Source organism: Myotis daubentonii, chromosome 20, assembly GCF_963259705.1.
Source record: "Myotis daubentonii chromosome 20, mMyoDau2.1, whole genome shotgun sequence".
Lineage (NCBI taxonomy): Eukaryota > Metazoa > Chordata > Mammalia > Chiroptera > Vespertilionidae > Myotis > Myotis daubentonii.
In genome coordinates this window covers 668,901-691,422 of record NC_081859.1, presented here as the reverse complement: position 1 = coordinate 691,422, position 22,522 = coordinate 668,901, and the positions used below count along the sequence as shown (strand labels likewise).

The 22,522-nt window shown below is 63.1% G+C and overlaps 2 protein-coding genes across 3 annotated transcripts; both read left to right on the top strand.

The window, feature by feature from the left end:
- The first annotated feature begins 1,094 nt into the window (after positions 1 to 1,094).
- RNPEP (arginyl aminopeptidase) lies at positions 1,095 to 13,826 on the top strand. 2 transcript variants are annotated; one of them, XM_059677879.1, is made up of 11 exons: positions 1,095 to 1,572; positions 5,932 to 6,072; positions 6,487 to 6,635; positions 7,470 to 7,586; positions 8,116 to 8,351; positions 9,558 to 9,671; positions 10,675 to 10,787; positions 10,908 to 11,016; positions 11,748 to 11,972; positions 12,334 to 12,476; positions 13,103 to 13,826. In XM_059677879.1, the coding sequence occupies exons 1-11, from the start codon at positions 1,144 to 1,146 to the stop codon at positions 13,259 to 13,261; spliced, it is 1,935 nt and encodes a 644-aa protein (XP_059533862.1). In that variant the 5' UTR covers positions 1,095 to 1,143; the 3' UTR covers positions 13,262 to 13,826. The 2 variants fall into 2 exon arrangements, with proteins under 2 accessions (XP_059533862.1, XP_059533863.1); XM_059677880.1 differs by lacking the exon at positions 1,095 to 1,572 and adding an exon at positions 2,711 to 2,729.
- A 3,925-nt stretch (positions 13,827 to 17,751) lies between these two features.
- ELF3 (E74 like ETS transcription factor 3) lies at positions 17,752 to 21,946 on the top strand. Its single transcript, XM_059677310.1, has 9 exons — positions 17,752 to 17,844; positions 18,201 to 18,370; positions 18,655 to 18,876; positions 19,085 to 19,180; positions 19,330 to 19,461; positions 19,624 to 19,713; positions 19,809 to 19,925; positions 20,417 to 20,612; positions 21,273 to 21,946. Exons 2-9 carry the CDS (start codon positions 18,208 to 18,210, stop codon positions 21,385 to 21,387), a joined length of 1,131 nt encoding a protein of 376 aa, XP_059533293.1. The 5' UTR covers positions 17,752 to 17,844; positions 18,201 to 18,207; the 3' UTR covers positions 21,388 to 21,946.
- Positions 21,947 to 22,522: the final 576 nt, after the last annotated feature.

Genomic DNA, 22,522 nt, shown 5'->3' with positions numbered 1-22,522 from the left:
GGACAGGAGGAGCTGTGCCAGGCGGGGTCCCGGCAGGAGCCCAGTGAGGACAGGTGCTCAGTGAACAGTGGATCCCGGCTCTGCCCCCCTCCCCCTCCCCGCAGTCACACCGCAGGCAGCTCTGACATTGGAGCTGAACCCTCCCCTTAGTTCATCTCTCTCAGAGGCGGCTCTTCCTTTCCTGTCCTCATAGATTTTACCACAAAAACCTGCTGGAATTTTATTGGAATGAAGTTTTGTCAGTGTTCCATCATTTTTTAGCACAAACATCCCCGCACACCGTATTTTGTTAGATTTAAACCTCGGCATTTCATTTTTGAGAGTGCTACTTGAACGGTATTTTTAAAATTTCAAATTTTATTACTAAGTAGAAATGCAGTTGATTTTACGTACTGTATCCTGTAACCTTGATGAACTCATGCTTTTCATCAGTTCTGGAAGATCTCCAGCCCTTTATTTTGAAATGTCCGAGGTGTGTTACATTCTAGGCATTTAAAGTGAATAGTAATGAACGCAGTTTGGGGAAGGGGCGGGTGGTCCCCTCAGTGCTCTGCCCCTCCCGGGCGTGGCCCAGCACACGGATCCTCACGGCCTGTTTTCTTGCCTGGAAAGGGCGCTAAATGGAGCCCAGGACCGGGCTGTGCCGGACTTGCTAACGTTGTCCCCCCGCACCCGGCGGATGGCTGCTGTGTGGTGTGCGCAACAGAAATGCTTTGCGACAGAGAAGGAGTCATTTCAAGGCGGAGTTCTGATCGCCAATAGGTACCAGGCGCTGTGATCAATGCCACGGAAAGGGGTTTTCCAGTTTACGGATTTCACTGACCACGACGAGGAAAGAGAGAGAGAAGCTGACCTTATATGGAATTTTTAAAAAACCAATAAGCGTTGCATAAAATAAGTATTTTAACACCAGGACGCTGGGAAACATGATATAATACTATTTCCTTTTATGAAAAACTCCGGGACGGGGGCGTGGTCCCGGCTCAGATTTCTGGAGGGGGCGTGGCCCGGCCGGATTTCCGTGGGGGCGGGGCCTGCGGGGAGGGCGGGGCCGCGGCGGCGCAGTGCGCTCGGGGCGGGGCGGGGCTCGGGCCCCGGTGCAGGTCGGCGGCCGGGCAGCCCGGCAGTCGGCGAGCGGGCACCATGGCGAGCGGCGGGGCCGCGGGCGGCGCGGGCCGGCGGGCGCTGCACTCGGCGCGCGCGGAGGACGTGGCCTCGGCGTCCAGCTTCCGGGACTTCGAGGTCCTGCACCTGCACCTGGACCTGCGGGCCGACTTCGCGAGCCGCACGCTGAGCGGCTCGGCGGTGCTGGACCTGCGCTGCCTGGTGCCCGCGGGCGCGGCCGAGCTCCGGCTGGACTCGCACCCGAGCCTGGAGGTGACCGCGGCGGCGCTGCGGCGGGGGCCGCCGGGACCCGGAGAGCCGCCCGGCCCCGAGGAGCCCGTGGGCTTCCGCACGCGGCCCTTCGCGCGCTACGGCTGCGCGCTGTGCCTGAGCCTCCCGCAGCCCCTGCCGGCGGGCGAGCGCTTCCAGGTGCTGCTCACCTACCGCGTGGGCGACGCGGGGCCCGCGGTGAGTGCACAGGTGTCGCCGGGGTGCCCCCCCCCCCCGCAGAGGGAGAGGAAGGGAGTCCCGTCGCCCAGCCCCGAGGCCTGAGGTCCGGAGCCGCCTCTTCCTCCAGGCAGGCCGCCCTGGTTCCTTCCCGCGGCGCCTGCCCGGCAGTTGCGGTGACCTGTCCCGACTGCCCCTCCCAGGACCCGCGCGTCTAGTTCCGTTTCTGCCAGAGGAAGGCGCCTTGCCCTGTGCGGTTCCTGCTCAGAACACGGGCTCTTCACAAACGGAACTGCAGGTCCCAGGGCGCGGGGGCCCGAGTTCCCAGCCAAGGGCCACTGGGCTTCTGCTTTAGGGGGGCCGGTGGCCCAGCCCGATGCTGACTCAGGGCCACAGGCAGGTCATGACTTGCTTGACTTCTGGGAAGTCCTGGTTTCGATGATCAAAGTCCGAACTGGACTTAGAGTGGGTAGTAAGGTGGCCTCCTCACTGTGGATGGGCTCCTCAATCTTAAGGGGGGGGGGGGGCAGGGCAGGTATTAGGAATAGGAGGAGGGGAGGCCATGTGGCCGAGCACTGGTAGAGCAGGAAAACCCGGTAGACCAGCGGTTCTCAACCTTCTGGCCCTTTCAATACAGCTCCTCAGGTTGTGACCCCCAACCATAACATTATTTTCGTGGCTACTTCATCACTGTCGTGTTGCTACTGTGATGAATCGTCATGTAAATATCTGATCTGCAGGATGGTCTTGGGCGACCCCTGTGAAAGGGTCGCTCGACCGCCAAAGGGGTCGCGACCCACGGGTTGAGAACCGCTGCGGTGGAGGGTTCTCCCCGAGATGAGGTGGGTTATGAGTTTCCCAGGAGGCTGCCTGCCGAGTGGTTTACGGGCTTGGCCCTTTGCCTTTGGCCCTGGGAACAGTTCTGTCTCCCTCTGCCGCCGCTCGGGGAAGAAAGGAGCCTTAGGATAGAACGCGTGGCCCCTGAAATGAAGTGTCAGAGCGAAATTGCTGTCGTGTAAGACGTGATGGCGGACAGCCGCGCTCTGCAGTGTCCTTTGCACCAGGAAGGCTGGCATCGGTGACACTTGTAGGTACTGCTCCTGACGGCCCGTCCCAGCCAGGGCTCTCGCCTTCATCACAGAGGCTGTGCCTCTCCTGGACTTCGGACCCTTTCTATGGTGTGTGTGCTGCCTGCTCCTTCATTCTCTCCTTCGTGTTATTAAAAGACAAGCCCTGGCTGGTGCGGCTCAGTGGGTAGAGCGCCGGCCTGCGGACAAAGGGTCCCGATCGGTTCGATTCCGATCAAGGGCACGTACCTTGGTTGCAGGATCCTCCCCGGCCCGGGCCCTGGTCGGGGGGCATGCAGGAGGCAACCCGTCGATGTATCTCTTTCACACCCGTGTTTCTGTCTCTCCCTCTCCTTTCCACTCTCTAAAAAATCAATGGAAAAAAATATCCTTTGGTGAAGATTAAAACACAACAACAAAGAAGCAAAGATGATGAGTAAGGACTTATGGCCGATTTAAATTATATTTTATTGATTTTTTACAGAGAGGAAGGGAGAGAGATAGAGAGTTAGAAACATCGATGAGAGAGAAACATCGATCAGCTGCCTCCTGCACATCTCCTACTGGGGATGTGCCCACAACCCAGGTACATGCCCTTGACCGGAATCGAACCTGGGACCCTTCAGTCCGCAAGCCGACGCTCTATCCACTGAGCCAAACCGGTTTCGGCTTATTGATTTTTTTTTTACAGAGAGGAAGGGAGAGGGATAGAGAGTTAGAAACATCGATGAGAGAGAAACATCGATCAGCTGCCTCCTGCACACCCCCTACTGGCGATGTGCCTGCAACCAAGGTACATGCCCTTGACCGGAATCGAACCCGGGACCCTTCGGTCCGCAGGCCGACGCTCTATGCACTGAGCCACACCGGTGAGGGCACCAATACTTGTTATGATGTGCCAGTGACGAGTCTGTGCTTGAGGGAAGTTCAGTGAGTTGCCTATATCTGAGCCGGATACAGTGCCTGGTCCCTACCGAGTACTCAGTGTTAGCACTTATGGTCAACGCCTTCATTTTTTTCATTAAGAGCATTTATTTTTAAAAACAGTTTAGATTAACAGAAAAACTGAGCAGATGGTAGTTTCCATATACTTCCCCCCCATCACCCCACAGTTCCACCCAGGAGCCTTTTAAACTGAAATACATTTGTAGCGGCCAGAGCTCCGTGCTGATACATTGTATTCGCTCTCTGCTGATACATTATATTAGCTCAGTGCTGATACATTGTATTAGCTCCGTGCTGATACATTGTATTCGCTCTGTGCTGATACATTATATTAGCTCCGTGCTGATACATTGTATTCGCTGAGGCTGCAGTTTGGTCCGGCTTCCTGATTTGTTACTTAGTGTCCCGCCTATTGAGCTGCCCTTGCCTGTGAGCATTTCCCAGACTTGCCTGGTTTTGGTGACCTTGACAGTGTTGCGGGGTACTGGTCAGGTGTATGGTAGGATGTCCCTCTGCTGGGATTTGCCTCATGTTTTTCTCATCACTAGACTGGGGTTGTGGGATTTTGTTTTGTTTTTTTTTAAAAAATGGACTTTTTTTTTTTTTACAGCCGTTGTAGGTTTACGGCAAAATCAAGTGGGATTTTACCAGGTCTAAAGGGCCGCGCTGTCCCATCATATTGAGGGTGTGTGGTGTCGGCGTGAATGTGGCTGTTGGGTGCTGACCCGGTCACCTGGCTGAAGCAGGGCTGCTGGGCTCTCGTTAACATTCACACACTCACACACACACACACACACACACACACACAACGAAGAAACACCCAGCGTGCCTGTGGGTGTTCCTTTCCCTCTTTTTTTTTTTTTTTTAAATATATTTTATTGATTTTTTTTTACAGAGAGGAAGGGAGAGGGATAGAGAGTTAGAAACATCGATCGGCTGCCTCCTGCACACTCCCTACTGGAGATGTGCCCGCAACCAAGGTACATGCCCTTGACCAGAATCGAACCTGGGACCCTTGAATCCACAGGCCGACGCTCTATCCACTGAGCCAAACCGGTTAGGGCATTCCTGTCCCTCTTTTTTTTTTTTTAAAATATATATTTTATTGATTTTTTACAGAGAGGAAGGAAGAGAGACAGAGAGCCAGAAACATCGATGAGAGAGAAACATCGATCAGCTGCCTCCCGCACATCTCCTACTGGGGATGTGCCCGCAACCCAGGTACATGCCCTTGACCGGAATCGAACCCGGGACCCCTCAGTCCGCAGGCCGACGCTCTATCCACTGAGCCAAACTGGTTTCGGCCCTGTTCTTCTTTAACATAGGTCCCCAGTGCCTCTGTGTTCAGAGCCCCCTTTGCACCTGCCCAGGTAGGCGCCCACCTCGGCCAGAGCCCACCTCCAGGTCACAGAGCCCCATCCGCCCATGCCTTCCAGCACGGTGCACCCCCTTCCTTCCCCTCCACCCTCCAAATCCTGCTGGCGCCGGAGGCCCATCCACAAAGTTTCGCTTTCTCTTGAAACTTCCTGGAACTCTGTCCTTTTCTGAACTCTCCGTGGCCTTGGGTGCCCGAGTGCCCGCCTCCCCTCCGCGGCTCTGGCTGAGATTCACGGGGACTGACTTCTTGCTGCCGGCGAAGATCGGTTTCCGGCGATCATTCCGATCGGCCCAGGGTTAAGGGTTAACGGGAAACAATGCAGAATCGCAGCCAGGGCCTCGCGTGTGATCCATCTAGAACGGAGGACACGCTGGGACCACAGACTCCTCCCCACTTGGGCTCTGCTTTTCTGCCACAAGTTCAAATGCAGCTGCTGTGGTTTTCTTTTTCTTTTTTTTTTAAGGATACTTTAAAATATATATATACTTTGATTGATTTCAGAGAGGAAGGGAGAAGGAGAGAGAGGGATAGAAACATCCATGATGAGAGAGAATCATGGGTCGGCTGCCTCCTGCACGCCCCCTCCTGGGGATCAAGCCCGCAACCCTGGCATGTGCCCTTGATGGGAATCGAACCCAGGTCCCTTCGGTCCGCAGGCCGGCGCTCTATCCACTGACCCACACCGGCCAGGGCGGTTTTATTTTTTTGGTGAGAAGGACGCCGGAGGAAGACAGGGTGACAGGGTCCGAGACCCGGTCTGGGATTCGAGGGGACCCATGGGGCCCTGTGAGGTGGATGCTGGGCCTTGGCCTGGGTGCCAGGGTGGGTTGGACTCGCAGGAGGAGAGATCATCCCAGTCAGAGCCCTCAGTCTCTGGGTGGCACCGAGAGTGGGGATGGCCTGGGCCTGCTCCCTCCCCGCCCTCCTCCCTGGCGGGGCTGAGCTCATGGCGGGTGGGGGGCGGTGAGCTCTGAAATGCCTGTCCCTTAGGTGTGCTGGTTGGCCCCCGAGCAGACGGCGGGAAAGGAGAAGCCCTTTGTGTACACCCAGGGGCAGGCCGTCCTGAACCGGTCCTTCTTCCCCTGCTTCGACACGCCTGCCGTCAAGTGCACGTACTCCGCCCTCATCCAGGTAAGGGGCGGCCCCGGGACCTGCCTGACATCCGTCCAGGAAAGATTCCCTCCGCCTTCAGGAACCTCATTTGCCTGTGCTCAATCCCCTCGGTTTAAATCTATTGGTATTGATTTCAGAGAGGAAGAGAGAGAGAGAGAGACATTCATGATGAGAGAGGACCATGGATCGGCTGCCCCCTGCATGCCCCCCCCTGGGGATCGAGCCCGCAGCCTGGGCATGTGCCCTCACCGGGAATCGAACCCTGACCTCCTGGTTCATAGGTCGATGCTCAACCACTGGGCCACGCCCGCCGGGCTAAATCCCCTCAGTTTAGCACAAGCTGGGGGCCGGGAGGACTCTGTGGTCCCCGTGCAGGTGGCTGGGCCTGCTGCTTGCCAGGCCCGGCAGCGAAGGCCCCTCTGCCCCCCTCAGGTCCCCGACGGCTTCACTGCGGTGATGAGTGCCGACACCTGGGAGCGGCGAGGGCCACACGGGTTCTTCTTCCGCATGAGCCACCCCATCCCCTCCTACCTCGTCGCGCTGGCCATCGGAGACCTGGCCTCGGCGGAGGTGGGGCCCAGGTAGGAGCCACCCCTCCCCCCCCCTCCCGCAGGCAGGGTTGGCTGGACCCCAGGCAAGGAGGCCTCTGAGCCCTGGAGCTGCCAGGTGGGTGCAGCTGGGGCACCTGAGCCCTCTGTCCGCAGTGTCCGTGCGGCCTGAATGACCTGGAGGCCCTGCTCTGCCTCCTCCTGCCTCCCTCCGTCCATTTCCAAGTCTGTGGCCGCCATGGGGTCACCACCGGCCCCACCGTTGTAGCTGCTGACCTGGGTCACCTGGGGGTGCGGTTGGGGCTCAGGCAGCAGGACTGAAGGTTGACCTTTTTTAGAAAATATATTTCTGTTGATTTCAGAGAGGAAGGGGGAGGGAGGGCGGGAAGGAGGGAGGGAGAGAAACATCCATGATTGAGAGAGAATCATGGATCAGCTGCCTCCTGCACGCCCCCTATTGGGGATCGAGCCCGCAACCCGGGCATGTGCCCTGACCTCCTGGGTCATAGGTCGACTCTCAACCACTGAGCCACACCGGCCGGGCTAACGATTGATCTTTACCGGCCCCCGATATGCTCCCGTCCCTCAGACCTTTAAAGCAAAAGGCAAACCCACTCCGGAGCTGAGGCCCCGTGTCCCGGGCGCAGCCTCGCCCGCCCGCCCGCCGCGCTGGCTTCTCACGGGCGCTGACACGCCCCACGGTCCCCCGTCCGTCCCTCGGGTGGGCCCGGCCTCCGGCTCCTGGCCGCACTGCCCCTGACCTTTGGCTCAGACGTGAGGCTGAGGCGGGTTCTCTCTGGGGGCTTTCGGGACGGGCCCTGCAGGTCTGTGAACAGCCCGGGTGCCTCTCTGCTCGCCCGTCCCTAGGAGCCGGGTGTGGGCCGAGCCCTGCCTGGTCGAGGCTGCCAGGCAGGAGTACGACGGCGTGATCGAGGAGTTCCTGGCCACAGGAGAGAAACTCTTCGGACCCTACGTTTGGGGCAGGTGAGGTTCCTGTCGACTGTCACGTCCCTGGCTCCCCAGCCCCCCTCTGCCTCCTGGAGCAAAGCACCCCGTCCCAGAGGTGAATGGGGGTGGGGTGGGTGTGGGGTGGGTGAGCAAGACCCGGAGCTCTGGTGCAGAGCGGACCCGTGACCGTTCCCCGGGCGAGAAAACCGGGCCCGGTGGTTGCGGAGTTCAGAGGTCGGGACCTTTGCCAGCTCATCTCCCCGCCTGCTGGAAGCTGCCTGCACCCAGGCCTCCTTAGCCAAGTTTACACAGCCCGGCCGGCCTGGCTCAGTGGCTGAGCATCAACCTGTGAAATCAGTAAAAATACGTAGAGTGATGGCTCCATGGCCACCGGGGGACAGTTTTGGGGAGCAGATGGGGGGGGAGTCCCAGCGAGCGCATGGAACTGAGGAGCCTGGTGCCATCTGAGCCCCGGCCCCCTCCTTCGCGCCCGTCCAGTGTCCAGGGTGGGGAGGGAGAGGGGGTCCGGTCTGGAGCAGGGCCTCACGACCCCCCGGTCCCCCAGGTACGACGTCCTCTTCATGCCGCCGTCCTTCCCCTTCGGGGGCATGGAGAACCCGTGCCTGACCTTCGTCACCCCCTGCCTGCTGGCGGGGGACCGCTCGCTGGCCGACGTCATCATCCACGAGATCTCGCACAGCTGGTTCGGGAACCTGGTCACCAACGCCAACTGGAGCGAGTTCTGGCTCAACGAGGGCTTCACCATGTACGCGCAGCGGCGGATCTCCGCGTGCCTCTTCGGTGAGCGGCGCGGGGCCGGGTGACCTCCTGGGCTGCGGGGTCCGCACGGCGCCCAGCGGGGAGGCGGTGGTGCCCGGGAGGGGACCTCAGAATAGCTGCCCACGGGGTGACTCACCGGAGCGGAGGCCTCTGGGGGAGAGGTGTCCCGGGTTCACCCCGGAATCGCGTCCCTTCCCCGAGCGAATCCCAGGCCGTCAGTCACCGCTTCCCGCCGCACACACCGGCGTCGCCTGTGCCGAGGGGAAGTGCAGCCTTTAGCGGTTCCCAGAAGCCCGTGGTGTGCAGGGGTCCCTCTGCTCAGAGAGAATGAGAACCTGCCTGGTCGGTCACGCAGCAGGGGAGGCCGACCTCGAAGTGAGCCCAGATGTGCTTTTTATTTTTTTAAAATACATTTTATTGATTTTTTACAGAGAGGAAGGGAGAGGGACAGAGAGTCAGAAACATCGATGGGAGAGAAACACCGATCAGCTGCCCCCTGCACACCCCCCACTGGGGATGTGCCCGCAACCAAGGTACATGCCCTTGACCGGAATCGAACCCGGGATCCTTCAGTCCGCAGGCCGACGCTCTATCCACTGAGCCAAACCGGCCAGGGCAGATGTGCTTTTTATTTTTTTAAAATAATTGAATTCAGAGAGGAAGGGAGAAGGAGAGAGAGAGAAGCATCCATGAGAGAGAATCATTGATGGGTTGCTCCCCGCACACCCCCCAGTGGGGACTGAGCCCGCAACCCAGGCATGTGCCCTGAACGGGAATCGAACCCTGACCTCTGGACGACACTCGGCCACTGAGCCTCGCCAGCTGGGCTGTCTGTGGTTCCTCACTGGCCACCAGGAGCCCTGCCAGCCCATGTGCTCCCCGAGGCGCAGGTGGGACGCTGAGGCTGGGGGGTTAGGAACTTGCCCAGAGCCAACACTTGCCTGGTGCCCCCCCCACACACACACTCTTCCCACAGTCACTGTGGGAGCCAGAGGAGGCGAGACGGCGTGGGGAAAACCTTGGGCGATGGTTCCTCCTGTGATGGGAGCAGTCAGTGAAATGCCTGTTGGCGGAGCTCAGGATCCTGCCTGAGCCTGAAAATGCACCAGCGCAGGTGTCTGTCCTCATTCTCCCTGCGGCCGCCAGGGGGCAGCGCAGCCTCCTGTCCGGACCGCGGCCTGCAGGGCTGACCCTTCTCCCTCCCGGACTCTGCTCCCCCCCGTCCAGGGGCCGCCTACACCTGCCTGGAGGCCGCCACCGGGCGGGCGCTGCTCCGCCAGCACATGGACGCCACCGGGGAGGAGCACCCGCTCAACAAGCTGCGGGTGAAGATTGAACCAGGTCCGGAGGCCCCGCCCTCTGTCACCCTCTCCCCATGGGATTGGTCAGTGGGCTCCCAGGACCCTCCCCCGGGGCGGAGCCACATGGAAGTCACCCGCTCAACAAGCTGCGGGTGAAGATTGAACCAGGTCCGGAGGCCCCGCCCTCTGTCACCCCCTCCCCATGCGATTGGTCAGTGGGCTCCCAGGACCCTCCCCTGGGGCGGAGCCACATGGAAGTCACCCGCTCAACAAGCTGCGGGTGAAGATTGAACCAGGTCCGGGAGGCCCCGCCCTCTGTCACCCTCTCCCCATGGGATTGGTCAGTGGGCTCCCAGGACCCTCCCCCGGGGCGGAGCCACATGGAAGTCACCCGCTCAACAAGCTGCGGGTGAAGATTGAACCAGGTCCGGGAGGCCCCGCCCTCTGTCACCCCCTCCCCATGCGATTGGTCAGTGGGCTCCCAGGACCCTCCTCCGGGGCGGAGCCAAACCCTGCAGCCCTACCTACAGCGATCTGCGCATCCTCCGGAGGTCCCACCGCCCGGGCGGTGCCAGGGTCAGGCCTCTGGTCTAGAAGGCGCGCAGGTGGCGACCAGCGGGGCTGGTCTCTCTTTTTATTAAATTTATATTTTATGGATTTCAGAGAGGAAGGGAGAAGGAGAGAGAGAGACATGGACGATGAGAGAGCATCATGGACCGGCTGCCTCCTGCACGCCCTGCCCTGGGGATCGCGCCCCAACCCGGGCCTGTGCCCCGACCGGGAATGGAACCGTGACCTCCTCAACCACGGAGCTGGCCCTCCGGCCAGGCAGGACTGGCTTCTTTGTTCTCCTCTTAGCTCCAGGGTTATTGGCCCTTTGAGGTCCCTCTGAGGTGCCTGCGGGAGGCCTGGGTGGGTCCGCGGTCCTGTCTCCGGGGGTGGCTGCTTTGAGCTCTCCCGTCTGAGCTGAGCCGGGAGCTGGGGCACAACCGCGAAGGGGACGGGTTGCCCAGGCTCAGACCTCGCCCGCTGTCCCCGGCCAGGTGTGGACCCGGACGACACCTACAACGAGACCCCCTACGAGAAAGGCTTCTGCTTCGTCTCCTACCTGGCCCACCTGGTGGGCGATCAGGATCAGTTTGACAGGTTTCTCCAGGTACCGGCCACTCCCTGGTGGGGAGAAGGGCAGGGAAGCGGGGGTGGGGGAGGTGGAGGCTCGGGGACAGGGCTCCCCACCTTGGGGCTCAGGCCCACGGAGAGGCCCTCCTCCTCCCAGGCCTACGTCAATGAGTTTAAGTTCCAAAGCATCTTGGCGGACGACCTCCTGGAGTTCTACCTAGAGTACTTCCCGGAGCTAAAGCAGCAGAAGGTGGACTCCATTCCAGGTGAGCGGGGGCCAGCCCCGGGGCTGGAGGGGCTGTCTGACCATCTGGCGGTCCTGCCTGCTGTCCGTCCAGAGGACACTGCACCTTGCTCATCCAGCAGGTGGCACTGGGGAGCAGACCAGGCCCCAGGCTCCTCGCTCCTCCCTCCTCCTTTTCCTGGAACCTCGACCACTGGCTCACACCCTGGGCTGGGCCTGAGCCCTCGGGGGCAGGAGTGGGGGCAGGAGTGGCCGCAGCCTTGCCCCGAGCAGAGCAGGGAGTTGCCTCCTGCAGGGAGGGAAGGCCCAGGGCTGCCTGAGAGAGAGGAGGTGACCCTATCACAGGGGGTGCTGGACATAGCCCCCTGCGCCACCCCATCCACCCCCGAGTCACCCCGTCGTGGGGTTGGGGAGGCAGCACCCCTGACCAAGGTGGCTCGACCGTGCACCCACCGGCTGCCTCCAGGCCTGCCTTCCAGGTCACCACCCTCCATGGCCAATGAGAGTTAGTCATTATGCTGACAGTCTGCCTGGCCGCGTGCAGAGCTCCCCACTGTGTCTGTGTGTTTAGTCCTCACCACGGAGGCAGGGCTCGCCCCGGTTTCACATAAGACGGGTGCAGAGGCGAAGCGAGGGGCCCAGCCTCCTGCTGGTGGGCAGCGGAGCCGGGATGGGGCGGCAGGGGCCCGGGCCGGGGTCCGTGAGCTGGCCGCGAGGTCAGCATCTCCTGGCATCGTCTCGTCTCGTCTCCAGGCTTCGAGTTCGACCGCTGGCTGAACACCCCGGGCTGGCCTCCGTACCTCCCGGACCTGTCCCCCGGAGACGCGCTCATGAAGCCTGCGGAGGAGCTGGCCCAGCTGTGGGCGGCCCCGGAGCTGGACATGCCGGCCATCGAGGCCGTGGCCATCGGCTCCTGGAAGACCTACCAGCTGGTGTACTTCCTGGACAAGATCCTCCAGAAGTCCCCTCTGCCGCCTGGTGAGAAAGGGGGTGATTTCTTCCCCCCCCAATATATTTTTATAGATTTCAGAGAGAGGGAGGGAGAGGGAGGACGGGAGAGACACCTCAGTGATGGGAGAGGATCATGGATCGGCCGCCTCCTGCACGCCCCACGCGGGGGACAGGGCCGACAACCCAGGCATGGGCCCCGACCGGGAATCGAACCGCGACCTCCCGGCTCCTAGGTCGACGCTCAGCCACGGGGCCACGCCAGCCAGGCATCATTGATGTTTCTCTCTCCCTCTCCCTTCCTCTCTGAAATCAATAAGAAATATACACAAAAAAGGGTGAGTAATAAAAAGTAATTATTTAGAAAGATACCGACCCCTGTCTTTTCCAGGGAACGTGAAGAAGCTGGGGGAGATGTACCCGAAGATCTCGGGCGCCCGCAACGCGGAGCTGCGGCTGCGATGGGGCCAGATCGTCCTTCAGAACGACCTCCAGGAGGACTTCGGGAAGGTCAAGGACTTCCTGCAGAGCCAGGTGGGTCCCTCGCGTCCCCAGGCCCCCAGCCCGCAGCTCCGGGTCCTCACCCTTCCCTGGAGCAGGGGGAGGGGCGGAGGAGAGGGGGACTCGGGAACTCACACTCTGTGCCTTTGGGACCTGGGTTATCTTTCTTTTTTCCTTTTTTCTTTTTTTGGTTAATCCTCACCCGAGGCTATTTTCCCATTGATTTTTAGAGAGAGTGGGAGGGGAGAGGAGGGGAGACACAGAGAGAAGCATCGTGAGAGAGACACATCGATTGGTTGCGTCCTGCACGTGCCCGACCAGGGCTGGGGAGCTGCAACCAGAACCAAACCCGGGACCCTTCAGAGCGGCTGACGCTCTGTCCCCCGAGCCCGACTGGCTGGGCCAGGCCCTGGGCTGGGACCTTCTGCCCCATCCTTGCTCCGAGCCTCCGGGGAGCCCCCCTGTCCGGTCAGGTGTGAGCGTCCCTGCGGCCCTGGAGCCGGGGGAACGCCGGCTTCTCTCTGTGTGTGGGAAGCTCCTCCCCGCGCTGGCCCTGGGGCACCTGCCCGACTGCCTGGGACCGGCCCGGGCAGGGGCTGGACAGACCCGGAGCCGGCCACGTAGGCACGCGCACGTGTGCGTGTGTGTGTTCCCTGCAGGGGAAGCAGAAGTACACGCTCCCGCTCTACCGTGCCATGATGGGCGGCAGCCAGGCGGCCCGGGCCCTCGCCAAGGAGACCTTCGCCGCCACCGCCGCCCAGCTCCACAGCAACGTGGTCCACTACGTGCAGCAGCTCCTGGCGCCCGAGGGCAGCTAGAGGCTGTCCCCACGCCCGCCCCGCATGCCGCCCTGTGCTGGCTTCCGGAACGATCCGCCCCGTCCCCGTCGCCAGCCCCCGCTGAGGTGTGCTCCCGTGACGGCCTGGTCTCCGGGCCCGAGTCTGACGGGTGGGGGCTGCTCTGGGCCCCGAGACCGGAGACCCCCGGGCCCTCAGTGCAGGCTGCTCTGGGCAGGCCCTCCTCCCACTGGAGGGTCAGGGAGAGGGCAGAGCACTTGGCCCTCGTTGCCTGATTTTTAAAAAGAATATGTTTTTAAATGATTTTTTTAGAGAGAGGAAGGGAGAGGGAGAGAGAGAAACGTCCATGATGAGAGAAGCATCATGGATCGCTGCCTCCCGCACGCCCCAGAGGGGATCGAGCCCACAGCCCGGGCCTGTGCCCCGACCGGGAATCGAGCCGTGACCTGGTTCACAGGTCGACGCTCAACCCCTGAGCCCCGCCGGCCGGGCCCTCTGCCTGATGCTTGACGTTCTGTGCAATCGCCTGCGTTGGGGTCACTCCCTTTTCAGGGTGAATCTGTATTTTAATAAATCTTTTTAACCGGCGCGTGTTTAAGTTGGAGTTGTGGATCGAGGGGCTGCCAAATCCCTTCCCCTCGGTGCCCCCCTGGGCAGGCGTCCCAGGACGGTCCCTGGGGAGACCCCGAGGGCCACAGTGTCCCCGTCCTCGGGGAGCCCGGCTGCAGGGCGTGCGTGAAAAAACCACAGCCACGTGTCCTATCACGTGTCCAGGAGGAGCGGGCGAGGAGCAGCACCCCGTTCCCGCAGTCCCCCCTGCGGGTGGCTCCTCGTCTAGACCCGGCTGATGGCTGGTCTGGCTGACGGCTGACGTGAACGTGCCTTTTGTTTGTCCTTCTGGAGCCTCCTCGCCAGCCCCGGGGCCGCCCGCCTCTGAGCCTGGATGACCTAACGGGCTGGTGACCGGGTTCTGACCTCCTGGCCTCCACGAGGGGATCTCAGCAGCTAGCACGTCAGGGTGGGGCTCGGGTGGGGAAGGGGAGGGTCGCAGAGAAATATTTAAATACGTTTTTGTTAATCCTTGCTCAAGGGTATTTTTCCATGTATTTATTTATTTGTTTATTTAGAGTGGAAGAGAGAGGGAAAGCCAGAAACATCGATGTGAGAGAAACACATCGATTGGTTGCCTCCTGCACACCCCTGACCAGGCTGGGGAGGAGCCTGCAGCCGAGGTACACGTGCCCTTGACCGGACTCGAACCCGGGACCCTTTGGTCCTCAGGCTGACACTCTATCCACTGAGCCACAGCAGCCAGGGGTAAATACATTTTTAAGTTGCTTTTCTTACATGCAGGGCACCCCTGCGCCCGAGCCTGTTCGGCCCCGGCCCTGGCTCTGTCCTTGACTGAGGTTATCAGCTCGGGCCTCTCCCCGTCCTGCCCTGGGCTTGGGAGGAACCAGCGCGGGAAAGAGATTGTTCTCCCTCACAAAAGCGAGCGTAGTAGGACCATGTGACAGGCCTGACGGTGGGTGCGTCCGCGCCAGGCCGTCCTCATAGGAGACTGGTCTCAGGGCTGCAGGCGGACGGTTCCAGGGCTGCCCTGAGGCTCCGCACCTGACTCAGGGCTGCCCTGAGGTGGCTCTTTCCTCTCATCAGGAGGCCCCGCCCCCATCCCACAGCCCCTCTGACCTCTGTTCTGGAAGCTTCTCCCCACCGGACCCTCCCTCCCTCTGAGGCACCGTCCTGAGCCTTTCCACAATCTTCACAGCATCGCTGTCTCAAAGGCATAAATACTGGGCCCGGCTGGCGTGGCTCAGCGGTTGGGCATCGACCTACGAACCAGGAGATCACGGCTCAATTCCCGGTCGGGGCCCAGGCCCAGGTTGTGGGCTCGATCCCCAGTGTGGGGTGTGCAGGAGGCAGCCGATCCGTGATGCCCTCTCATCATGGATGGTCCTCTCTCTCTCCCTCTCTGACATCAACAAAAATATATTTAAAAAATAAAGAAGTTCTTGGAGGTGAGGGGCCCCATTTCTCCTTGCAGCCCTCGAAGGCCTGGGAGCTGGTGTCCCCGGAGCCTGCGTCCCCAGGTGTCCTCCCGTGAGGCCGAGGGCGCAGTCCTGGGCCGGGAGCTGGTTCTGCCACATTCCTGGGTGACGGAGGGTGAGCCCGCCTGGGGCTCTGCTCCGTGGGGGAGGCCCCCCCAGGCGCTGGGGAAATCCAGGCCTGGCCCCATGGGGAGGCCCGGAACTGAGCCCCCTGCCCTGGCCACCGGCAGCTTCAAACACAAGGTGGGCGGGAAGCCGGTTCCCTGGGCTGTGGAGCTCGAGAGGCAGCCGGGGGCGGGGGCACCTCCCCTTTGAGTAAGCGCTGCACCCTTCACCCGCCAGCGGACTCGGCCCCGGGCCACCTGGGCTGGGCAGTGACAGGAGCTGGAGAGGGTGATAGCCGGCCCGCGTCACGGCTGCATCGAGAGCCAGATGCTGGAAGAGACCTCAGGGGTTAAGTCCGAACCACCTTGCTTTTATTCTTATTTTTAAAAAAAATATATTTTTATTGATTTCAGAGAGGAAGGGAGAGAGAGATGGGAACATCAATGAGGAGAGAGACTCGTGGACCGGCCGCCTCCTGCACGCCCCACACTGGGGATCGAGCTGCAACCCGGGCCTGTGCCCTGGCCGGGAATCGAACCCTGACCTCCTGGTTCAGAGGTCCATGCTCAACCCCTGAGCCCTGCCGGCCGGGCTGAACCTTGCTTTTAGAGATGGGGAAACTGAGGCGCAGAATCACACAGTTGGGGAGAAACCAGAAAACACACCTCCTGCTCCATCCCACCTCTCCCTGCTCCCCCCCGCCCAGGGTCTCAACGGGGTGGGTCTGTAGGACACGGGCCCTGTGTTGTGTGTGTGTTTTTAAATCCTCACCCGAGGATATGTTTTCCATTAATTTTTTTAGAGGGAGTGGTGGGAGGGAGAGAGAGAGAAACATCGACATGAGAGAGACATGTCCATTGGTTGCCTCACAAACACACCCCTATGGGGGCTGGGGCTCGAGCCTGTGACTGATGTCCATGCCCTTGACCTGGAATCGAACCTGTGATTCTGGGTCGATGGACTGACACTAACCACTGAGCAAAACAGCCAGGGCAGGGCCCTGTGTCTGGGGCTGAGTCCCTAGAGAGAACCACAGGCACGAGGAAGCCACAGAGCTGCCGGGAAGGGGGGGGGGGGTCTGGAGCTGGGAGACACGTGCCTGGCAGGAGCCCCATCAGTGGCCTTAACTCTCAGCCCCACCACTTACCCAGCTCCGTGTGGCCTGGGCTCTGAGCTGCAATGTCTCCTCTACAAAGTGGGGATAAGCACCTGGCTCAGTGGTTGAGCCGTGAACCAGGAGGTCCCAGGTTCGATTCCCGCTCCGGGCACAGGCCCGGGTTGTGGGCTCGATCCCCAGTGTGTGACGTGCAGGAGGCAGCGGTCCATGATTCTCTCTCACCATTGGTGTTTCTCTCCCTCTCCCTCTCCCCCTCTCGCCCCGCTCTGAAATCAGTAAAAATACATTTAAAAAAACCCAAAACACAAAGTGGGGATAAGGGACGCTGAACAGAGACTACATTAAGGTAAACACAAAACATCCCCTTTTCCGGCTGGAATGACGGACACCGGTATCCGGGCTCTGACCAGGAGGGGGCAGCAGAGGTGCTGGCGAGCGGCAGGTGAGCCGCGAAGAGCCGGTCGACCGGTGGACGACTAGACATAACCCGTGGGCTCCTGCACCGACCCCTGTCCCGGGGGGAGGGCTGGGGACGGGCTATGCGCAGCTGGCCCTGTCCAGGCGTGGCTGCTGCCGCCCCGATACCTGGACGGGGTCCCGGCCAGCAGAGAAAAAGGGTGTCAGCAGACAGGCCCTGGGGCTGGGCTGGGACGGACGCTGGGGGCTCGGCCGGGAGCTACGCCGCAGGGAGCGAGGCAGCGCCCGTCCCCCGCGAACGTTGCCTGGAGCGCCTTCCAGCCTGAACCCTGGGCGCCGGAACCTCAGGGTCCTCTCTCCCCACGTGGCCCCCCCCCCAGATCTCCAGACGCTGGGGGTGCCTTTGGGACCCATGTCCCCCAGGGGTTCGAGTCCCCAGGGCCCTGCCCCCCCATCCACCCCCTGGAGGAATCTCGGAGCCTGAGGGAGGCTGGTGGGAAGCACAGCTACCCCCCTCGGCGACCCTCCCGCCGCCACCCGCCCCGGCCGGTGCCTGGTGCCCAGCCCCAGAGGGTGCGGGACAACCGTCTGACAATCATTAAACCAGCTGGCCTGACTTCCCAGCACCCCGGGTCGGACCCGGGCCAAGTGGCACGAAATATGCAAATCACTAGAGGCCGGGAGCCCCGTGGAAAGGCCAGGAAATCCCCTCCGTCCAATGAGCCGCCAGCTCAGGTGGCCCCGCTCGCCAGGCCGGCGGGGCGGGGCTCCCAGGCCTATTTAGGCGGCGGGCGGGCGCGGCGGACGCACTACCTGCTCAGCTTTTGCCTCCTGCGCTGCGGGCGCCCGCGGTCCCGGTCCCGCCATCGCGCCCGCCCGCCCGCCATCCTGCCGCACCCGCCCGCACCGCCCCAGTGGTAGGTAGGCCCCCACCTTCCAGCCTGGGCCAGGAAATGGTGGGTTCTGGCTCTGGGGTCCCCAGCAGGTGTGCAGGGCGTCGGGGGAGCGGGGTGTCCTGAGGGTCCGCGAGCCGAGGGGGCCCGGGTACCTACGGCTTTGTCAGCCTCACTCAAGGGTCCAGGCGACCGAGGCGGGAGCCCAGCCGGGGGCCGGGGGCCCCCAGCACCTTCTTAGATCATGGGGCCCGACGTAAAGACGGGGTGTCCTGGGAAATGGGGGCCTCCATGGCTTCCCGTCCCCCAGGCTTCCCGGGACCCCAGTGGCTGCAGGACGAGGGGCGGCCCCGCCCTTCACTTGCCCCCTCTTCCCCCAGGAGCCCCATGGCCGCAGCCTGTGAGATCAGCAACGTTTTCAGCAACTACTTCAGCGCCATGTACAGCCCGGAGGACCCCGCCCTGGCCCCGGTGCCCCCGGCTGCCGCCCTCGGGGCCGATGACCTCGTGCTGTCCCTGAGCAACCCCCAGATGCCGCCCGAGGGCCCAGGTGGGTCCCCAGGGAGGGGTGTGACCGTGGAGGGGGTCCCTCTGAAGTCAGGTGGCTTGGGGGTCAGGTAGGAGGAGCGCCTCCCACCAGGGACTCGCTGGAGGTGGCGGATCCCAGGCGAGGGCACGAACCTGTCGCGGTCGCGGCGGGGGGGGGGGGGGGGCACATGGTGGGGGGGACTCGCTGGAGGTGGAGGTGCCCGGGTGGTGGAGGGCGCGAACCCGTCCTGTCCTGTTGGGGGGGTCCGCGGTGGTGGCTGACCTCACTTGCGGTGCCCCCCCCAGAAAAGGCCAGCTGGTCGCGGGAGCAGCCCCAGTTCTGGTCGAAGGCCCAGGTGCTGGACTGGATCAGCTACCAGGTGGAGAAGAACAAGTTTGACGCCAGCACCATCGACTTCTCGCGCTGCGACATGGACGGGGCCGCGCTCTGCAGCTGCCGGCCCGAGGAGCTGCGGGCCGTCTTCGGGCCCCTGGGGGACCAGCTCTACGCCCAGCTGTGGAGCCTCAGTGAGTGCGGGGCGGGGGGCTGCTCTCGGTCAGGGAGGCTGGGCCGGGGGGCGGGTGGGGGATCCCTGAGTCCTGGGTCCCGGATGAGGTCTGGGATCCACGTGACTGGGAAGGACTGGGGGCCCCAGTGGAGCCCCCGGGGAGAGGGAGGGGGCAGGAGGAGGGGAGGGGAGGGGGCAGCCGTGCTCTGACCCGCCTCTCCCCACAGCGTCCAGCTTCCCGGACGAGCTCAGCTGGATCATCGACCTCCTGGAGCAGGACAGCACCTCGTTTCAGGACACGCTGGGGGACCCCGGCCCCTTTGGTGCGCACCCCCCCCCACCTCTCTGCCCTTCCCCACACACACCTGTCTGCCTGCTGGAACGGTCAGCAGGTCACTGGTCACCCGTCTGGGCGGCCCCGTCTGCCCCGCCCATTGCTCCGGGCCTGGTCTGAACTCTCGCCTCCTCCCAGACCAGGGCAGCCCCTTTGGCCCGGAGATGCCGCCGGAGGACGGCCTGCAGCCCAGCCCCTACCACCCGGGCAGCTATGGCGCGGGGACCCCGTCCCCCGGCAGCTTGGACGGCTCCACCGGCTCCACCGCAGGTGAGGGCTCCCCTGGCTGCAGCCTTCCCCCCTCCCCCCCCCCCCCCGTGTCCCCGCCCTCGGCTCCCAGCTCTGCCAGAGGCCGGGTCGGGTGCCGGGCAGCCTGTCCGTGTCCGCAGAGTGAGGTGAGGGACTCACTCGGACCCCCCCCCTCCTCCCCAGGGATGGGCGCCTCCGGGTGCTCCCACTCCTCTGACTCAGGGGCAAGTGACGTGGACCTGGACCCCAGGGACGGCAAGCTCTTCTCCGGGGGTGAGTGGAGGCTGCCCGCAGGGGCCTGCCCGCCCCCAGCCCCCTCACGCCCGAGCCCCCACCTGACCTCCCTCCCGACTCCCTCCTGCCCACAGCCGGCTTCCCTGACTCCAAGAAGGGGGACCCCAAGCACGGGAAGCGGAAGCGGGGCCGGCCCCGGAAGCTGAGCCGCGAGGCCCGGGACGGCGTGGAGGGCCGGAAGAGCAAGCACGGTGAGGGGGCCTGCGCTGAGCCGGGAGCGGGACGGGGGGCGGGACGGGGGGGCAGGACAGGGCGCAGGACGAGGTGCAGGACGGGGTGCAGGATGGGGTGCGGGCACAGGGCTGTCGCTCACCACCAGTGGCAGAGCCCAGCCTTGTGTCCTGGAGCGGAGGGGAAACAGGCTGGCGGAGACAGGCCCGGCCTCTTCCGGTGCCTCTGCACCAGGTGCTCCTGACTCCCTGCACGGGGCCGGCTGGGTTATTCCCATCTGGGGGGTCATTGTTCCCAGGAAGTTGTCTCCTGGCCCCCCCGGAGCGGGACCAGCTCTGGGGGCCCCTTCGTGGCCGAAAGTCACCAGCTGTGGGTGGGACACGTGTCGGTGCCGGGAGCCAGCCCTCCTGGGCTCCCGGCGCTGGGTGGGGGTGGGGGCCGTGCGGGTCGCGGGTCCGGCCGGCGGGGCGGGGTCCCCCGGCTGCCGCTGACGGACCCCTGGGCCCCGCAGCCCCCCGAGGCACCCACCTGTGGGAGTTCATCCGGGACCTCCTCCTGCACCCGGAGCGGAACGAGGGACTGATGAGGTGGGAGAACCGGCAGGAGGGCGTCTTCAAGTTCCTGCGCTCGGAGGCCGTGGCCCAGCTCTGGGGCCAGAAGAAGAAGAACAGCAGCATGACCTACGAGAAGCTGAGCCGAGCCATGAGGTGAGGGCGGCCGAGGCTCCCAGCGCAGCCGCCGGGGCCGGGCCGGGGCCGGAGTCCCGTGGGGCGGGGGCCACAGCCTTCCACCGACCTTGAGGGGTAGACGAGGCCCGGAGACTGTCCCCCAACATCGCTGTGCGGCTTCCAACACGCGTGTCCCAGGAAAGGCACTCGATGTCGTTGGTTATTTTTTTTAAATATATATTTATGGATCTCAGAGAGGAAGGGAGAGGGAGAGATAGAAACGTCAATGATGAGAGAGAATCATGGACCGGCTGCCTCCCGCACACCCCGCACTGGGGATGGAGCCCGCAACCCTGGCCTGTGCCCTGACCGGGAATCGAACCCTGACCTCCTGGTTCGTGGATCGAGGCTCAACCACTGAGCCACCACAGCTGGGCCTCAGTGGTCATTTATCCACATGCCCCACCCCCCACCGGTGCCCTGTGGCGGCAACCGGGTTGCTTGTCTCTGGGCCTGAAGTGTGGGGGTTCAGGACAAGCCCCAGGCACAGCCGTAGATTTAAAGAAACAGGCCGGACGGCCCCGGGACGCAATTCTAAGCTCAGGTTGGTGGGGCTGGAAGCCAGAGGGGGCTGGGTTCTGGGGGCGTGCCCTGCCCGGGCCCCTCTGACCGCACCCCCCGACCCCCGCGTCCGCCCAGGTACTACTACAAACGGGAGATCCTGGAGCGCGTGGACGGCCGGCGGCTCGTCTACAAGTTCGGCAAGAACTCCAGCGGCTGGAAGGAGGAGGAGGCGGCCGGGAGTCCGAACTGAGGGGCCGGGTGGACCCGCGTGAGATGCGTGGACTTGAGGCCGTGGCCCCGATCGATGGACCTTGGGTCGATGGGTCGATGGATCGATGGGGAGGACTGCTGTTCTCCGGAGGAAGCTGAGGCTCGGGGCCTCCTCGCCTCGTGGAATTACAGACTCTGGGTTTTTGAAGTGACTTGTCCGGTGACCATGTTGCACGAGTGGCCCCTACGGGGCCTCCTGATGCCCGACCGGACCAGGCTGCAGACACCGCCTGCCTCCTGCCGGGCGCCCGGACAGACGGAGGCCGGGAGGCGGGGCGGCCCAGGGCGCCGTGGGCCAGGAAACGGGGTCTGCGCTCCCTGGACTCGGCCCGGCCCGCCTCCCTCCCAGTGCGTGGGCTCCGCGGGCGGGGGTCAGAGCACTCCCTAATTTATGTGCTGCAGATGCACCAGGTGTACATACAGATCTATTTTTTCTAAGATGTCCCCCCGCTGTCGCCCCGGGCTGGGCCAGCGGGGGGCGGGGGCGGACGCTCAGGATGGTCGTCTCCTGGCGCCTGAGTGGGGCACAGAGACACCCCCCCCAATAAAGTGCCCTCTGGGCTTTTTGTAACCGCTGTCTCAGCTCCCTGTGCAGGGACATGTGGATCAGGACACGGGCAGACGTTAAGGTCATGGGGGGTGGAGGGGACGGGGCCTGCAGGCCAGAGCAGGAGGCAGAGGCAGGCGGGTAGGGTGGGGGGGCGGGTGTCCCAGAGCCGGCTGGGGGCCGGGAGGAAAGGGAAGAGGACCCTGTTCAGGTGGAAGAGGCTGTAGGGACGTGAGCTCTGCAGGCGGAGCTGGGCCCGGTGCTGCCGGGACACGGTGCTGCGTGAGCTGGGCCCCCTCGGGCTGCTGGGAGGTGCGGTTCAGCCGACGCTGTTGGAGCCGAGGTGTGCGTGCCGGGCCTTGTGGAAGAGGCACGTCCGAGTTCCAGCCCCACTGGCTGCGCGTGGCGTGTCCGCGGGGCCTCCGGCTTGTCATCGGACGTGGACTCGGCGACGATCTTGCGGAGACGAGACTTGAGAAGGGACGGGAGGGACGGCCGTTCGGAATCTTCGGGTGTTCCAGGCGCCGGGCCCATTTCACAGATGCGGACGGTGAGGCTCAGAGCGCCA